The 20250-nt window shown below is 42.9% G+C and overlaps 1 protein-coding gene across 1 annotated transcript in view; it reads right to left on the reverse strand.

Moving 5' to 3' along the window:
* Positions 1 to 16519: 16519 nt before the first annotated feature.
* cacna2d3a (calcium channel, voltage-dependent, alpha 2/delta subunit 3a) overlaps positions 16520 to 20250 on the reverse strand; it is a 1147786-nt gene continuing 1144055 nt past the window's right edge. Inside the window, exon 35 of the mRNA XM_070894764.1 lies at positions 16520 to 16640. Coding sequence (XP_070750865.1) covers positions 16520 to 16640 — 121 coding nt within the window. The remainder of the gene's footprint in view (positions 16641 to 20250) is intronic.

The raw sequence follows: 20250 nt of genomic DNA on the forward strand, positions 1-20250 counted from the left end.
CTCTGGCGAGCTGTCACCACTGCTGTCCCCATCTCCACCATCTGCTCTTGCTCACTTGTTATACGATAGACACCAGGTTACAACACTACTCTGTCTCGCACAGGACTCATCGAGGTGTACGTATCTGCACTGGTGTTGGGTGTGCTTGGGTCTGTTGACGGTGCACCCTCAGAGATTGGAGCTTCCTCCTCTGGCTGGACAGTGGGGGGGGAGGGGTGGCAGGAGGGGCACTTGATGGACCTGTGGGAGAGTAAAGGTATGAATTTGAGTGTTATGATAAGAATGTGTAATGTTACCATTATGCACATGATGACATTTCACTGGCTGGTGACATCAGTCATCATATGGGTGACTATTGTGTGCCATGTGGCTGTATGAGATGTTATTCTGTCACCAGGTTGATGTGAGGTCCCCCTCTCTCCATCTCCCACCGCCAGCAGCTCTGTAAATCCAGAGATGTCTAGGGCCTTCTCTGCTGGAGTCAAATCTCTGCCTCTCCCTGTTGTTGTGGGCTCTCTTCTCCTGCAAGGAGGGAAAGAATAGAACTTTGAGAGTGATGGAATGAATGTAGAGAATGAATGAGTTACATCTGTAGAGGCTGACTATGAGACAGTGGCATGACATTGCCAAATGACCTCCATCTGTGGTGTTACTTGCAAAGATTGCATTAAGATGAGATGAGTGTCAGTGGTGGTTACTCAAATGGAGATGTGAGTAGGTGCATAGACAGAGAGAGATGGTGCACCTGCAAGCTAGGTTGGTGTGAGGAGTGATGTGCAGGGGTAGGCTTGGGAAGGCAGAGTTATGGGGTTGGGGTGACAGGCACATCAGGATGTAGGCGATTATAGCATTGCACTCACCTTTCCTGACCTCATGAGATCATTGAATCTCTTGCGGCACTGGATCCATGTTCTCTTTACCACATCCCTGCTGCTGACCTCCTCTGCGATGTCTAGCCATGCCTTCTGTGTTTCTTTTACTGGTCATTTTCTGCCATCCGTTTCTTACATAACAATAGTGGCTACACTTCATTGGCTGTAAAGCGCTTTGGGACGTCTGGTTGCCATGAAAGGCATTATATGATGCAAGTCTTTCTTTTTTTTTCTTTTCTATCCATCCACAGGGAAGAGGACCTCCTTGCATGCTCTTACTTCCTGGACCAGCACTTCCAGGAATGCATCTGGGAATCTTGGAGCTGCCCTCTGCCTTTGTGCTCCCTTGACCTGCAGAATTTTCAATGTTATTCAGTAATTATGTGCTCTTGAAATCACCTTCAACACTCCGACAGAAACCTTCAAATGAGATGTGTGCAAGGCTACTTTAAATATCTGTGTTGAAAACAAGTCATCGGTGACGTCATCAGGGTCGCTCCATTTAGTTGGGCCGAGAAATGCGCATGACTCTTTTAATTGGTGCCATTGAGTTAAAAGCAACATGCAAAATGCGCTGTTCAAATCTTTGGGATTCGGTCTGCAGAGTTGGCTAAAGTGGACTGGGAAAATAGATTAAAGTATGGAACGGTTGATGAGCAATGGCAGACATTTAAGGAGATATTTCATAACTCGCAACAAAAATATATCCCCATGAGAAGGAAAGACTGTAAGAGAGGGGATAACCATCTGTGGCTAACTAAGGAAATAAGGGATTGTATCAAATTGAAAATAAGGGCATACAATATGGCCAAGACTCGTGGGAGACCAGAGGATTGGGAAACTTTTAAAAGCCAACAAAGAACCACAAAACAGTAAGAGTTTCTACAGGTACATAAAATGGAAAAGAGTGGCTAAAGTAAATGTTGGTCCCCCAGTGGATGAGACTGGGGAATTAATAATGGAGAACAGGGAAATGGCAGAGACATTGAACAAATATTTTGTATCGGTCTTCACGGTAGAAGACACTAAAAACATCCAAATAGTGGATAATCAAGGGGCTATAGGGAGGGAGGAACTTAACACAATCACTATAGAAGTAGTACTCAGTAAAATAATGGGACTAAAGGCAGACAAGTCCCCTGTACCTGATACCTTACACCCTAGGGTCTTAAAAGAAGTGGCTGCAGAGATAGTGGATACATTGGTTGTAGTCTACCAATTTTCCCTGGATTCTGGGGCAGTCCCAGCGGATTGGAAAACTGCAAAGGAACGTCCCCTGTTTAAAAAAAAGGAGGCAGACAAAAAGTAGGAAACTATAAACCAGTTAGCCTAACATCTGTCATTGGGAAAATGCTGGAGGCAATTATTAAGGAAGCAATAGCAGGACATTTAGAAAAGCATAATTCAATCAAGCAGAGTCAGCATGGTTTTATGAAAGGGAAATCATGGTTGACAAATTTTCTGGAGTTCTTTGAAGATGTAACGGACAGCGTGGACAAGGGGGAATCAGTGGATGTGGTTTATTTGGATTTCCAGAAGACATTCGATAAGGTGCCACATAAAAGGTTAACGAACAAGATAAAAGTTCACGGGATTGGGAGTAATATATTTAGCATGGATAGAGGATTGCCTAACTAACAGAAAACAGAGTCAGGATAAATCGGTAATTTTCCGGTTGGCAAACAGTAACTAGTGGGGTGCTGCAGGGATCGATGCTGGGGCCTCAACTATTTACAATCTATATTAATGACTTGGATGAAGGGACTGAGTGTAATGTAGCCAAGTTTGCTGATGATACAAAGATGGGTGGGAAAGCAAGTTGTGAGGAGGACACAAAAAATCTGCAAAGGGATATAGACAGGCTAAGTGAGTGGGCAAAAATTTGGTAGATGGAGTATAATATGGGAAAATGTGAGGTTATCCACTTTAGCAGAAAAAATAGAAAAGCAAATTATAATTTAAATGGAGAAAATTTGCAAAGTGCTACAATACAGAAGGACCTGGGGGTCCTTGTGCATGAAACACAAAAAGTTAGCATACAGGTGCAGCAAGTAATCAGGAAGGCAAATGGAATGTTGGCCTTTATTGCAAGGTGGATGGAGTATAAAAGCAGAGAAGTCCTGCTACAACTGTAGAGGGTATTGGTGAGGCCACACCGAGAGTATTGCGTAGTTTTGGTTTCCGCATTTAAGGAAGGATATACTTGCATTGGAGACTGTTCAGAGAAGGTTCATGTTATATATGTAAACCTGTAAATACCTTGTTTAACCACCAGAGGACTCATCCCCTGGAGTCCCAAGGGATCCTACAATCCCTTGGGAGCACCTGTACATAAGGAGGCCTCACAGGCTGGAGAGGCACTCTGGAGACCTGTAATAAAAGACTACGGTCACACTTTACTTTGAGCTCACACTATGTGGTCAGACTCTTTATTCAATACATAACAACTGGCGACAAGATACAAATGACGAACCCCACCGCAACGATCGTTTCTCCCTGCAAGGATCAATACCCACTACCGAAGGCAGACGACCTATTTGCGATGCTGGCGGGAGGAAAAATGTTCACGAAGCTGGACTTGACTTTGGCCTACATGACACATGAGCTGGAGGAATCATCGAAGGGCCCACCTGCATCAACACACACAAAGGTCTCTTCATTTACAACGGATGCCCATTTGGGATTCGATTAGCTGCGGCGATATTCCAGAGAAACATGGAAAGCTTACTGAAGTCGGTCCTGCACACCGTGGTCTTCCAGGACGACATCTTGGTTACAGGTTGGGACACCGTCGAGCATCTGCTGAACCTGGAGGAGGTTCTTAGTCGGCTTAATCGCGTGGGGCTCAGGTTAAAATGCTCGAAGTGTGTTTTCCTGGCGCCTGAAGTGGAGTTCCTGGGAAGAAGAATCGTGGTGGAAGGCATCAGGCCCACCGATTCAAAGATGGAGGCAATTGAGAACGCATCGAGACCACAGAACGTGACGGAGCTGCAGTTGTTTCTAGGACTCCTGAACTACTTTGGTAACTTCTTACTGAGTCTTAGCACATTGTTAGAACCACTGCATGCTTTACTGCGTAAAGGAGATAAATGGGTTTGGGGCAAAAGCCAAGAAAATGCCTTTGTAAAAGCTAGAAAACTGTTATGCTCAAACAAATTGCTTGTGTTGCATGATCCATGTAAGCGTTTGGTAGGAGCATGTGATGCGTCGTCATACGGTGTCAGGTGTGTATTGCAACAAGCTAATGAATCTGGGAAATTGCAACCGGTTGCTTATGCATCCAGAAGTCTGTCTAAGGCTGAGAGGGCCTACAGCATGATCGAAAAAGAAGCATTAGCGTGTGTTTATGGGGTAAAGAAAATGCATCAATATCTGTTTGGGCTCAAATTTGAATTGGAAACCGACCAGAAGCCACTGATAGCCCTTTTTTCTGAAAGTAAATGGATAAATACGAATTGGCCCGCATTCAGAGATGGGAGCTCACGTTGTCCGCATACAACTACGCCATCCTTCACCGGCCAGGCACAGAAAACTGTGCCGATGCTCTCAGTAGGTTGCCATTGCCCACCACGGGGGTGGAGATGGCACAGCCTGCAGAGTTAGTCATGGTAATGGAAGCATTTGAGAGTGAGCAATCACCTGTTACTGCCCGACAGATTAGAACCTGGACGAGCCAGGACCCCTTACTGTCCTTAGTAAAAAACTGTGTGCTCCACTGGAGTTGGTCCCATTAGAAATGCAGGAAGAAATAAAGCCGTACCAGCGGCGCAAAGATGAAATGTCTATACAGGCAGACTGCCTTCTGTGGGATAATCGGGTAGTGGTACCAAAAAAGGGCAGGGACACTTTCGTTAGTGATCTTCACAGCACCCACCCAGGCATTGTAATGATGAAAGAGATAGCCAGATCCCACGTGTGGTGGCCCGGTATCGATGCAGATTTAGAGACCTGTGTGCACAAATGTAATACATGTTCACAGTTAAGCAATTCACCCAGGGAGGCACCGCTAAGTATATGGTCCTGGTCCTCCAAATCATGGTCTAGGATCCATGTCGACCATGCAGGCCCGTTCTTGGGAAAAATGTTCCCAGTGGTTGTCGATGCGTACCCTAAATGGATTGAATGTGAGATAATGTCGGCAAGCACGTCCGCTGCCACCATTGAAAGCCTGCGGGATACACGGCCTGTCTGATGTCCTTGTGAGTGACAATGGGCTGTGCTTCACCAGTGCCGAGTTCAAAGAGTTCATGTCCCGTAATGGGATCAAACATGTCACATCCCCGTTTAAACCAGCATCCAATGGTCAGGCAGAGAGAGCAGTGCAAACAATCAAGTAGAGCTCGACGAGGGTAACTGAAGGCTCACTGCAGACTCGCCTATCCCGAGTCCTGCTTAGTTACCGCACAAGACTCCACTCGCTCACTGGGATTCCCCCCACTGAACTGCTCTTAAGGGCATTTAAGTCAAGGCTCTCGTTATTCCACCCTGATCTACACAAACAGGTAGAGAGCAGGCGGCTTCAACAGAATACATATTATGATCGCACAAATGTGTCACGTGAAATTGAGATTAATGATCCTCTATTTGTGTTGAACTATGGCCAAGTTCCAAGTGGCTTCCCGGCACTGTCGCGGCCAAAGAGGGGAGTAGGGTGTTTCTGGTGAAACTTTCAAATGGACTCACCTACAGGAAACAGTTGGACCAAACCAAGCTCAGATTCACGGACTATCCAGAGCAACCCACAATAGACTATACTTTTTTTGATCCTCCAACACACACACCAGGCCCAACCAACCCAGCGGTTGACCACAAAGCAGAATGCATCACCAGCAGGAGCCCAGGAGGACTCACCACACCAGGCAGCCCAGCAAGGCCAGCTGCACAGCAGCCCAGCGAGGGCCCAACAAATGATTCACCAAAACCAGCATTTGCCCCGAGACGATCAACCAGGGAAAGGAAGGCCCCAGATCGACTCACATTGTAAATAGTTACACTATTGACTTTTGGTGGGGGGGGGGAGTGTTATATATGTAAACCTGTAAATACCTTGTTTAACCACCTGGAGTCCCAAGGGATCCCACAATCTCTTGGGAGCACCTGTACATAAGGAGGCCTCACAGGCTGGAGAGGCACTCTGGAGACCTGTAATAAAGGACTACGGTCACACTTTACTTTGAGCTTGCAGTATCTGGTCAGACTCTTTATTCAATACAGAACAGTTCACTAGGTTGATTCTGGAGATGAGGGGTTTGACTTATGAGTCAGGAATAATAAACGATCTCCTAGTAAAAGATCCTCTCGGAATGAGTGATCACAGTATGGTTGAATTTGTAATACAGATTGAGGGTGAGGAAGTAGTGTCTCAAACGAGCGTACTATGCTTAAACAAAGGAGACTACAGTGGGATGAAGGCAGAGTTGGCTAAAGTAGACTGGGAACACAGACTAAACAGTGGCACAATTGAGGAACAGTGGAGGACTTTTAAGGAGCTCTTTCATAGTGCTCAACAAAAATATATTCCAGTGAAAAAGAAGGGCGGTAAGAGAAGGGATAACCAGCCGTGGATAACCAAGGAAATAAAGGAGAGTATCAAATTAAAAACCAATGTGTATAAGGTGGCCAAGGTTAGTGGGAAACTAGAAGATTGGGAAAATTTTAAACGACAGCAAAGAATGAATAAGAAAGCAATAAAGAAAGGAAAGATAGATTACGAAAGTAAACTTGCGCAAAACATAAAAACAGATAGTAAAAGCTTTGACCGATATATAAAACGGAAAAGAGTGACTAAAGTAAATGTTGGTCCCTTAGAAGATGAGAAAGGGGATTTAATAATGGGAAATGTGGAAATGGCTGAGAGCTTAAACAATTATTTTGTTTCAGTCTTCACAGTGGAAGACACAAAAATCATGCCAAAAATTGCTGGTCACGGGAATATGGGAAAGGAGGACCTTGAGACAATCACTATCACTAGGGAGGTAGTGCTGGACAGGCTAATGGGACTCAAGGTAGACAAGTCCCCTGATGAAATGCATCCCAGGGTATTAAAAGAGATGGCGGAAGTTATAGCAGATGCATTCGTTATAATCTACCAAAATTCTCTGGACTCTGGGGAGGTACCATCGGATTGGAAAGCAGCTAATGTAACGCCTCTGTTTAAAAAAGGGAGCAGACAAAAGGCAGGTAACTATAGGCCGGTTAGTTTAACATCTGTAGTGGGGAAAATGCTTGTAGCTATCATTAAGGAAGAAATAGCGGGACATCTAGATAGGAATAGTGCAATCAAGCAGACGCAACATGGATTCATGAAGGGGAAATCATGTGTAACTAATTTACTGAAATTCTTTGAGGATATAACGAGCATGGTGGATAGAGGTGTACCGATGGATGTGGTGTATTTAGATTTCCAAAAGGCATTCGATAAGGTGCCACACAAAAGGTTACTGCAGAAGATAAAGGTACGCAGAGTCAGAGGAAATGTATTAGCATGGATAGAGAATTGGCTGGCTAACAGAAAGCAGAGAGTCAGGATAAATGGGTCCTTTTCGGGTTGGAAATCAGTGGTTAGTGGTGTGCCTCAGGGATCGGTGCTGGGACCACAACTGTTTACAATATACATAGATGACCTGGAAGAGGGGACAGAGTGTAGTGCAACAAAATTTGCAGATGACACAAAGATTAGTGGGAAAGCGGGTTGTGTAGAGGACACAGAGAGGCTGCAAAGAGATTTGGATAGGTTAAGCGAATGGGCTAAGGTTTGGCAGATGGAATACAATGTCGGAAAATGTGAGGTCATCCACCTTGGAAAAAAAAACAGTAAAAGGAAATATTTTTTAATGGGGAGAAATTACAACATGCTGCGGTGCAGAGAGACCTGGGGGTCCTTATGCATGAATCCCAAAAAGTTAGTTTGCAGGTGCAGCAGGTAATCAGGAAGGCAAATGGAATGTTGGCCTTCATTGCGAGAGGGATGGAGTACAAATCAGGGTATTGGTGAGGCCGCACCTGGAGTACTGCGTGCAGTTTTGGTCACCTTACTTAAGGAAGGATATAGTAGCTTTGGAGGGGGTCCAGAGACGATTCACTAGGCAGATTCCGGCGATGGGGGGGTTACCTTATGATGATAGATTGAGTAGACTGGGTCTTTACTCGTTGGAGTTCAGAAGGATGAGGGGTGATCGTATAGAAACATTTAAAATAATGAAAGGGATAGACAAGGTAGAGGCAGAGAGGTTGTTTCCACTGGTCGGGGAGACTAGAACTAGGGGACACAGCCTCAAAATACGGGGGAGCCAATTTAAAACCGAGTTAAGAAGGAATTTCTTCTCCCAGAGGGTTGTGAATCTGTGGAATTCTCTGCCCAAGGAAGCAGTTGAGGCTAGCTCATTGAATATATTCAAATCACAGATAGATAGATTTTTAACCAATAAGGGAATTAAGGGTTATAGGGAGCGGGTGGGTAAGTGGAGTTGAGTCCACGGCCAGATCAGCCATGATCTTGTTGAATGGCGGAGCAGGCTCGAGGGGCTAGATGGCCTACTCCTGTTCCTAATTCTTATGTTCTTATGTTCTTATTGTGGGGAGTGCCCTCTGTCTCACCATTCACTACAACTCACTAAGCCACTTCCAAAGGTGCCCCACAAATCTGTCCAAGAACACAAAGTGTTGAAAATAAAGATTTCAATGTTTGACAACACATCAACATAAACTTCATATGAGCATTGGCTAAAAGACCCAAGTGCTTACCCTTGTGTGTTGTTAGTTGGTATGATTGGACAAGGATGAGGGTGAGTGTGAGAGGGTGGCTGCTGAGATGGGGAGTGGATAATGTAGATAGAGAGAGAGGGATGGGTGGAGGTGCAAGGTAAGTTGATGTGAGTGAGAATGTGCAGGGGTAGAGTAGGGAAGGCAGAGTGATGGGAATGTGATGAGTAGCACGGCAGGATGAGGTTGAGTGTGGCTTTGCAGTAACATTTCGTGATCTACTGAGATCATTGAAAGGTTTGCGCCACTGCAGCCAGGTCCTCCTGACGACATCCCTGCTTGTGTCCTCCTGTGCAATGTGCAACCAGGCTGCTTGAGGAGGTCTTCTGCCCATTGGAAGGGAAGAGGACCTCCGTGCATGCTGTGACTCCCTCTAGGATGTTTCCATTGATGGGGGAGACTAGAACTCGTGGCATGATCTTAGAATAAAGGGCCGTCCATTTAAAACTGAGATGAGGAGAAATTTCTTCTCTCAGAGGGTTGTAAATCTGTGGAATTCTCTGCCTCAGAGAGCTGTGGAAGCTGGGACATTGAATAAATTTAAGACAGAAATAGATAGTTTCTTAAACAATAAGGGGATAAGGAGTTATGGGGAGCGGGTGGGAAAGTGGAGCTGAGTCCATGATCAGATCAGCAATGATCTTATTGAATGGCGGAGCAGGCTCGAGGGGCCGTATGGCCTACTCCTGTTCCTATTTCTTATGTTCTTATAAGCATCTGGAGAGATGGATGGGAGAGCCTGGGTGCAGCCTTGCACCTCTCTGCAGTGCATGTCAGTGTTTGCAGTAGCTCAATGCTGCAGGACATTGACAGAAGAATTGTCAATCGATGTAGGCATGGTCCCTTTAAGGAAACCGGCTGATGATGCATCATAAGATGACGTCATCAGACCAGCTTCCTGTTAATTGGCCAGGAACCTTGTAGGGCAGGCTTAACATGCCCCATCAAGGGAAAATTGCTTCGGGAGGGCGGGATGGAGCCGGGAACAGGTTCCCACATGCCACCGATGCTAGCCACCCCGGTCTTGCCATGGGTTGCAAAGTCACAGCCAAAGACACTGATACACACAAATATGATCACAGTCAAAACTTTTTAAAATAGATTTTTCTGCAATAGATTATTACCCCTTTTTTTAAGGCTCTCTAAGAGGCGGTAACCAGTAAGGCCTTACCGACTGGGGGCAGGCCAAGGGCCGGGGGTGGTAGAAACGGGTTCACATGAACCTGTTTCCGCCGTACCCCGACTTTCCGTCCCGCCTGGTGCTCCGACCCTTTGTCGGCCACGCGCCGACCCCTTACCACCCGGCAACGACCCCTTTTCTGCCCCGCGGGGGAAATTGCCCCGTGGGAGCGCGCCCACCGTCGGTGCCACTGGCAATTTTGCGAGGTGGGAAACTGCCAGTGGCTGGGCGGTGCAGTCGGTCTTAAAGGGGAGGACGCACCGCCGCGGCCGCCATTGTCTTTTAATCGTCGGCCGACTCTGCAGTTGGCTGCCAATGGCAGCTGCAAGTTCGGCCGGGCCACCAACAGGCAGCCCAGCACCCCCTCTTGGGTGCCGGGCTGCTGGCCTTGCTGAACCCTTCCCTGGTGGCCCAGGGGGAGGGACGGTGCTGACGTGGTCAGCGTAGCGGTGATGGACACTGACACGCTCCCGACCCGAACCTGCCCCTACACCGCCTCAAACAGCGCCCCAAAGTGCTGGGAGGCAGTGTCAGAGTTAAAGAGTTGATTTTTCCACCTCTTCCCTCCGACTCCCACCGCACGGTAATAATTCGAATTATCTGCCCGAAACGGGGAAGAGGGTAGGTCCCCCCCTATATTTTTTAAATTAAATAATTATTTAATTTTAAACTTAAAATCCTCTTTAGATTGATATCTGCTACAACATTTATATGTGCTAGGTTTTTTGATATCTTTTTACAAAGCAGTTTCACATCACCACAAGTAGTACATTAAAAACAGGATGCACCATAATCTTTAATTTATGTATTTTCACAATCTGGATAAATTAACAAAATGTAGTCTATCACTATATTATTTAAACAAATCCGTTTAGAGATGCTAAGACTTCACGTACAGAAGAGATAAATTTAACATTGGTTGATGTCATTGATGCAGCACGTGAATGTGGTAGGTGTCCTTTAAATGTAGAAATTCAGAGTATCTACCTATACCCCGACTTGTGATTCTGTTAGCCTGAAAGTTTTAAATTATTCCTTGCGGGAATGTAGTCGCGTTTCTGTATTAAAATGAAAATACAACAACATTACAATGTTTCTCTTTATTCAGAGTAATGTGAATGATCAAATATTCTACATATATTCATACATTTCTCCAATATTCCTCTTTATAATATTCAGCATCACTGGGCATATCATACAAAACGTGCATATTTGGAAAGCTGCAAAGAACACTTATTAAGGTTAACTAAGAATAATTTTTGCTACAATATTCCTAGCTTTTGGTATGTGGAAATGAAGGCCTACAATAAAACAACAAATTGCTAATTTTAACAAATGAGCATTTCAATTAAAACATTGGTTGATGCGGCAATTATATAATTTATTTTTGAACTTAAAAATCCGTTGAAAAGGTGATTTTGCATTCCATATCTATTTCTATCGGGATTTCAGCAACTCATTGACAATATTTTAGCACTGTAAACAATCTGTGTACAGAAACAACTACTAACTAGTTTCCTTTATATTAAAGTCATGTACAAATGATATAGAGAAATTAAAAAAGATGCATCTATGGAACATAGAGTTAACAATTGACACAACAAAAGGTACTCCATGCTACATCAAACCTGCTTTTCAAAAGATCATTTATTTAAAAACGTACACAAACAGGTCCAATCTCTTAAAGATAAGGCAAGGCTCAAAACAATCAATCACCAATGATGTCTGCAAAGTGAATTTTTAGTCTCACAGTTTATGGTTACCATAATGACAATACCTGTATATATTTTGCATAAGTTGCAAATCTTTTACCTACTCCTGTTCGGACATTTATCTTCAGCATGATTCCACCAACAGTTTCAGGTTCTAATGTTTTGTGTAATGTAGAAGGGGTTTTCCACTGCTTGGCATTTCCTCTAAACAGTGTCATTCAGTTTATCATTCTTCCCAAGGATTCAGCATGCCAGAATTCGAATACTAGAGTTTCTGTCACCTCTGAGACAATGCAACGATGAGAGGCAGCAGCAGAATTGGAAGGCAAGGTCCTAGGCCCAGTACACCTCCACATTCTCTTGCATTTTCCTGAAAATTATTAAAGTTATTTTAAGGATATAAAACATTTAATGAAAGTAATGACCTAGGCACAGGACAAAAATATTAATGGTTAATATTAACGCTATTACTAATGTAATTACTAATGGTCCTATTGGAACCCGAGCTGAGTTTCTGACCCCATATCCTCTCCATCACAAAGACCGCCTACTATCACCTCTAACATTGCCAGCCTCAGCCCATCTGCTGCTGAAACCTTTATCAATGCCTTTGTTACCTCCAGTCCTGACTATTCCAATGCTCTGCTGGCTGGCCTACCATTCTCCACTGTCTGTAAACTTCACCTTATCCACAACTCTGCTGTTCAAATCCTATCCCATGCCAAATCCCTCTCACCCACCTCACCTTTCCTCATTGACCTACATTGGTTCTCGTCCCCCTTGCCTCTTCCTATCTCTGTAACATTCTCTAGCCCTACAATTCCATCCCTCAAACTCTCCTTTCTTTTAACTCTGGCCTCTTGTGCAACATCCCCTTCCTTCACCCCACCATTGACGGCCGAGACTTCAGCCTCCTCGGTCCCATGCTGTGGAATTTCCTCCCTAAACCCGCCTCTCTGCCAAACTCTCCCTAATATCTCCTTCTCTGGTCTGGCATCTAGTTTCTGCTTAAGATTCTGTGAAGTGCCTTGGGAGTTGTTTTTACAAATGTGATCACCTGGTTTCAGTCTAATGCTCTATTGCTACCCTTCATATTTTATATTTCCATAAACTGAGAACTATTATCTTAGAATTTTAACCAGAAAAAACCCAGTTTGCTGTATTATATATTTAAAATAAATATTTTCAGCCTCAGTCCATTGAGAGCCTTGTCAGATAATAATCTATTTAGGGCATTAGAGGTTCATATTATATCATAGGCAGTCCCTCGAAACGAGGATGACTTGCTTCCATGCAAAAAAGGGATGAGTTCACAGGTGTTTCAATGAAGGACCTAATATTCCAGGTCTCAAACAACATCTTGAAGGATGGAAGATGCCTGCGCGTGGCTTTTTTAAAAGTGTGGCGGCCGTTGCACACCAGCCACCATACCGGCTTGACAGAGCTAGGTCTTGGTCCAGTGGCAAGGATTAACCAAAATGACTAGAGACCTGCTCTGCTGCACGGACCTAGTGCGCGCACATATCGCAGTGTGGGCTAGCCTGTGCTGCCCCTGAGCCCTTGCCTCTCCTGGGCCCCGATCATGTCCCTCTATGAACTCTCACTGCTCCTCTGCACCGACAGTGCCGCTCCTTTGCCCCAACCTCGCCGCTCCTGCTGTACCTGCCCGCACTCCAATCAGCGACCTGGATTTGGGTGACGTCAAATGGAACCGGACAGCCTTCCTGTGTGTGGGGACCAAGAATGGGACGGGACAGCCTTCGGGCGGGGTTGGAGGTATGTGTTTTTCAATTCTTTCAGTGTGTCTGGGCATCTGCTGCGCCGATTTCCTTAACTCTAGGGAAGGTTTTTCAGGACAGGCCATACACTGGCCTAATCAGAACTGGAGTAACTCTCAGCTGGCCAAACTTCCCTAAATGGCCAAAAGTGGCGTAGATGGCTGGTTACGCCCCCTTTGGCTGAAAAAAAAGCTGACTTAAAAAATTCATATCTAACTGAGTTACACTGGTACAAATTGATTGGGGAAACTGGGGATTTTTAAGTTAGGCCAGAAAAAGCAGCCTGCTCCAAAAAAAATTGCGCAAATACTGGGGAAAATTGAGCCCCAACATACTGGTTACTTCCAGTACATCACAAGCTAATGGTAAAACTATTTCATTTCATGTGACTGTTTTAGAGATACAAATATTCATGATTCTAGTCCAGAAATATATATGTATCAATAACATTTGAAAGTGATAAATCCAAAGGGGAAGATTTACTTTGGTTGCTATGTGTTAGTGACATTTTAAAATTAGTGGGATAATTTCCTCTGATCCATATTTCAAATGAAACCATTTTTTTGCACAAGTTTATGATTTTGCTGGAATTAGCGAAGATGGAATATACTTTTGCTGTTAATTCTTCAGCACTTAGGCTGGTAAACTCATTGAGTTCCTCAGCAGGCAGTGATCTTCATCGAAAGCTTATAAGCCAAAGGATATTTAATTCGAAAGTGGTCTGCTTACTGCCCACCGAAGTCACTTCTTGAAGATTATATCCCTCTGATTTGTCAGTAGACAACAGGAAAAACTATTTCATCGCAATATTGCATTTAGAATGATAACACTTAATGTTACTCCTATTGTGTAATGAAATAAAAAAAATGCCAATTCATTGTACCAACATAATCAGCAGCACACACCTTTTAGACACATGACTGTATGTAATCATTTCTATTCATATTATAGAAAAGTCTTCCTTTATATGTATTCAGTAACTATTGAAAGAAAAAAAAGTGTCCTGTCCTATAGTGTGGGAACAACAGATTAACTAATTCCTAAAATAATTACATGTAATTTGAATAATCTGTTTTAAATACAATTGCTTACTTCAGCATGGAATGGATGACAGGAGTCAGGACGTCTTCTGATTTTCTGAGATCTGAGATGATCACATTTCAGGGATTTATTATGTTCATTGCAGTTAAGGAATAAGATTTCATACACGCAGGGATGTCAGTTTCAAATATTTTTTTAAATGACTATATTTTAATGCATGGTTTTGACTGCAGTGCAGCTAAAGTGATTGGAAAATTATGGTAGGTTTCAAATTTAGAAACGATCCAAGAAAATGAGGACAGATTGTGGACAGATAAAATCCTCACTAATAGCATGGAGTATGGCAGTGACCAGTAGGTATGCACCCAGCAATAATACGTATATATTAATATAGTATCTTTTGAATTGTCTCAATTTATGAATTTACATGTAATAATACAGAACAATAGTAACATAGTCTGGTAGTGTAATAAATATGTTACTGGGCTAATAATAATCATCCTACCAATTTGAGAATTTGAATTCAGTTAAAGAAAATCTGGAAATAAATATGTGGTATCATTAAAAGGGTTATCATGAAGCTACTGGTTTGTTGTAAAAACCTCACTGGTTCACTAATATCCATCAGGGAAGGAAACCTGCTGCTCTTACTTGATTTGGCCTATACGTGACTCCAGTCCCACAGTTGACTCTTAGCAGCGTTCTGAAGTGGCCTAGCAAGCCATTTGGCTTCACTGTTGCCTTCTCAGGGCAAATATTGATATGCAATAAATGCTGCCCTTGACCCTAATCTCTCTCTCTGACCGATCTTACTTACTATACCAGGCCGACAGATCCGACTGCTTGTCTGTCGGGTTCAGCAAGATTTTTGGAATGTACCAGCTGCTTGACACCCACATCCTGAGAATGAATAAAACATATATACTGGAGTCATCTGCAGATGTTGAAATCTGGGAGGAAGATAGTTTAAATCAAATACTTGGCGTGAAATGAAATCATGAGATTAAGACTACTTTTTAGGGGTACAGAACTTATGTTCGCTAACAGGTGGCATTAAAGGGTTTCCTAAATTCAGACTTGGGTCTTCCAATGATAAGCTTTTTTTGTTCATTTCAGTATAAAAATGGAAACAGATCGAATAATCCTGACAATTTAGTGGGCAGTGGCAATGTCCAATGTGGTATTGAGCTAAACAGACTGGGAATGTCCTGTAATACGTTTCTGATCTGTACAAAGCTCAGAGATTGACTATTATTCTTGGAGTATGAGCAAATATACTATTATTCACTTATTTCACCCAATTAAATTTTTCACTAGTGGGTGAAATAAATGAATAATAAGGCTATAAATTTAAATTTAGAAACTTCTGTTAGCAGTAAAAATGAATGAATGAATGATTAGCACATTTATAAGACGCTCCTTTATCCTATATTGTAGTGGGGGCATTAGCCCATTTAAAATAAAAGGCCTGTTAAAATAGCTGATGGACAAATGTTATTTGAATACATTATGTGTAAATCTGCAAATATCGTCAATATTAATTTGTAGGCATTAGTATCAAGATTCAGATGATTTCCATGACCTGTTTAACCTTTGCTCTTATGTATTATAATATCAGCTGAGATGCTGCTAAATTAGAGCCTTATTAGTTTCCACTATTAATTAGTTTCAAACACTGATGATCTGAAATTCTGGGGCCTGTGCTCCACTGCCAGAAGTGCAGTAGAGCAGGACTCCTAGGCACATGCTGGAAAGCCTGGGTGGGCTGTGTCAGGTCCTCCCTGCATGATTTGTTTGGTATTTTCTGCACCCGGGTAATCCAATAGTCATGGGCAGAGAAACAGGAAAATCTGCTCCAAAGTGATTTTGAAATTCCTAAAACATAGTACAAATGGAGCTGTATCCACACAGGAGAAAAATAATTACTCACTAATTAAATTTAAATGAAACAGAATAAACAGACATGAAACAAATAGAGGATTGATCCATTCCTGCTTGAATGTCTTCCAAAATAAGTCATGACTGCTGCCAAGTTACATATGCAATGGACGTATCGATATAGATAATATTTTGAGATGTTTTTATTATACATTTGATATAATATTTCTGCTGACTGGAAAACTTGCATTCACAAAATCAAGAATTTTTAAAAACAGATAACATCCATTGACTACTTTAAAGGATATACATTATTTCTGTACGCTCCATTGTAATTGGTCCAATAGTGCATTCACAGCTGGCATCTACAACGACCATAAAGAGGTTACTGCTTGGAATCTGCTGGATCACAAATGACCTACAACAAAAACAAAAGAACACGTTATTTAACTGTAGATTTATCATGAGATGAGTATCATTTCCTTAAACATTCACCACTACATGCAACTCCAATAGGTAGTGCAGTAAAAGTTTATTCTTATGTTTATTGAATTATTTTGAATCCAATTCCATTGTAGTGAGGCTTGTGTCACAAGGGGAACTAGGTAATTGGACTTTCCAATACAAATCCAGCCATCTCTAAAGGATATTGTGTGCCATTTCTCAGCGTTTATTAATTTCTTCCCCGTGGTCTCTCTTTTTCTCTACCTCAATTAGGCACAGGTTTGATTAAAATTAAATTTTACTTGCCATTGATGTCATTTCATTGAATAGCATATATGTTACAAGTATTGAACCAAAACAGTCAGAGAATAGGCGTTTTCTTGGCAAACCAGTCACAGGTATTAAATGATGTCTTACATTTATATCCATGCGTTCTACATATTTAGAGATAGAAAGTATAATATTCTGAACCAAGTTAGTAGAAATAATAAAACATTCCAGAAACTAAATGATCAAACTTAAGCTCACCTACAAGAATCAAACAAAAAGATTGATCCATTGGGCTAGAGATTGGGTTTCACGCTAGACATAAGAAACCATTAAACAAACAGCTTTCCTTCTTTTCACAACATTTCTACAAAGGGCTTATCGGCAGTAAAGAGCCTCTCTATTTACAAAGAAGTGTAAACCTTTTTATTAACAGACTTCCCTTCCCTTCTTGAATGAATATATAATCCTTCCAGGATTTCTCCTCTTTAAGTTAACCCCTTTGTGTTCTCTCTCAGATGTACATGAATTAAAAAGATTTAACTACTTCAACCGCTCACAACATGTTACAAAATAAGTAACAATTGCAAGATTTCAGATGCAAAGGTTCACTTATCATACTTGCAAGCGACTAGTGCAATGTGTGCCTGTAATTGACACCAATAATAATTACAATATTTGACCTGCACAGATGCCACGTTGTTAAGTGTAGATCAATACACATAAATATCAAGCTCACGTTTCAGATAATTCCAACTACAGGTTCAGTAAAAGTAAATTTTCAAATGTTTTGCCATTAACCTATGCTGCAGTAGATTCATGAATCAAAGCTTAGTAAATAGAAATAGTCTACAGCAGAAGCTAACACATTCAAGCATAGAATTACAGTATACTATTCCTATTCAATCCAATAATATAGAAGCTCTGTTTCAAGTATAAAATATATTGGCAAATATACTTATGAGATGCAGGTAGAATGTTCCCGATGTTGGGGAAGTCCAGAACCAGGAAACACAGTCTTAGGATAAGGAGTAGGCCATTTAGGACTGAGATGAGGAGAAACTTCTTCACTCAGAGTTGTTAACCTGTGGTATTCCCTGCCGCAGAGAGTTGTTGATGCCAGTTAATTGGATATATTCAAGAGGGAGTTAGATATGGCCCTTACAGATAAGGGGATCAAGGGGTATGGAGAGAAAGCAGGAAAGGGGTACTGAGGGAGTGATCAGCCATGATCTTATTGAATGGTGGTGCAGGCTCGAAGAGCCAAATGGCCTACTCCTGCACCTATTTTCTATGTTTCTAGGTTTCTATCAGAATTCAACCATACAAGTGGATCTCCTGTGACAATGTTCACCTATAAAAAAATGCACATAAATAAATAGTATGTACTTGTTTTTTCACAGGTAAAATAAGTTTCTGCACATTCTACTAAAAATGAATACATTTGCACATGTGTTGCACCTGTAATAAAGAAGTGTTGCACATGCATAGCAGCCCTCAATCAGAGGATAACTCTCATTTTTCCTTCCTGGCTTTCAGTTACTGCCTTGCTGCACAGGCAAATGGAAAATAGCAGGTGTAAGCATTGCATCTTAATTTAAGGTTGTTCCATTTATGGAAAAATTGTGTTACTGTGGGTCAGAGGGTAAGCTGTGTGGGACTTCAGGGGAGCTTTCCCTGCCTAGCCAAGCCTTCTTTGAGTGCACTGGCTCTGTTCGTAAGCCACGCAGGTCTGCCTCTGCACTCAAGATCATATACATCCATGCTTCATTTCCTATTGATTCTCACTCCAGGCTCTGGAGTACGTAGGGGTGAAGAGTATGTTAAGGCTGGGAATAGAAATGGAGCACAAGATGGGCCTGTCTGAGTGAGGCGAGTGGAAAGCTGGGGCCAGAATTACTGCTGAGAAGGAAGGAGAGTGGGCAGAGCATGATGCCAAACCAAGGAGTTACAGTTTGAAGGAGGGTGAAAGTCAGAGGCTTGGTTTGACGGAAGCTAGCAAATCAGATCAAAAGCAAAAGAACCAGTAGGCCAAGATCCCAGCCTTCCCGTAGCTTATAGCCAACAGATGGAGCTGAGTACTGTATTCAAATGTTTTACTGATAAAGAAAAGATAATTAGAGAGGTTGGGAGACCATGAATAGTGAAACAGTGACGAAGATCCCTGGAGGACAAACTGTCATCCCAGAGCAATGAGATTAAAGTGGCAGAGGCTGGAACCAGGTGAGGATAGTGTCCTAGGCCCAACAATCGTCAGCTGCTTCATCAATGACCTTCCCTCCATCATAAGGTTAGAAGTGGGGATGTTCGCTGATGACTGCATAGTTTTCAGTGTTATTTTCAACTCCTCAGATAATGGAGCAGTCCATACCTGCATGCAGACCTGGACGACATTCAGGCTTGGGCTGATAAGCGTCAAGTAACATTCATGCCACACAATGACTATCTCCAACAAGCGAGAGTCGAACCACCGCCCCTTGACATTCAACGGCATTACCATCGCCGAATCTCCCACCATCAATATCCTGGGGATCACCACTGACCAGAAACTTAACTGGACCAGCCACATAAATACTGTGGCTATAAGAGCAGGTCAGAGGCTGAGTATTCTGCAGTGAGTGTCTCACCTCATGACTCCCCAAAACCATTCCACCATCTACAAGGCACAAGTCAGGGGTGTGATAGAAAACTCTCCACTTGCCTGGATGAGTGCAGCTTCAACAACACTCAAGAAGCTCGATGCCATCCAGGATAAAGTAGCCCGCTTAATCGGCACCCTATCCATCACCTTAAACATTCACTCTCTCCATCACTGGTGCACTTTGGCTGCAGTGTGTACCATCTACAAGATGCACTTCAGCAACTCACCAAGGTTTCTTTGGCAGCATCTACCAAACCCGCGACCTCTGTCACCTAGAAGGACAAGGGCAGCAGGCGCATAGGAACACCACCACCTCCAAGTTCTCCTCCAAGTCACATACCATCCTGACTTGAAGTAAATCGCTGTTGCTTTATCGTCACTGGGTCAAAATCTTGGAACTCCCTCCCTAACAGCACTGTGGGAGTACCTTCACCACGCAGATGCAACGGTTCACCACTAATTTCTTGAGGGCAATTAGGGATGGGCAATAAATGCTGGCCTTGCAAGCGACGCCCGCATCCCACGAATGAATAAAAAAAATGAGTAAGAGCTACTGGAAGAAAGGAAATTAGCAATGGTTTCTATAGACCAATCAGATCACCATATGAATGGGGGCTTGCGGGTCATGATTCACACAGACCAATCAAATTGTTAGGAAAGTTAATAAGGCATGGGC

Source organism: Pristiophorus japonicus, chromosome 12, assembly GCF_044704955.1.
Source record: "Pristiophorus japonicus isolate sPriJap1 chromosome 12, sPriJap1.hap1, whole genome shotgun sequence".
NCBI classification, from domain to species: Eukaryota; Metazoa; Chordata; class Chondrichthyes; family Pristiophoridae; genus Pristiophorus; species Pristiophorus japonicus.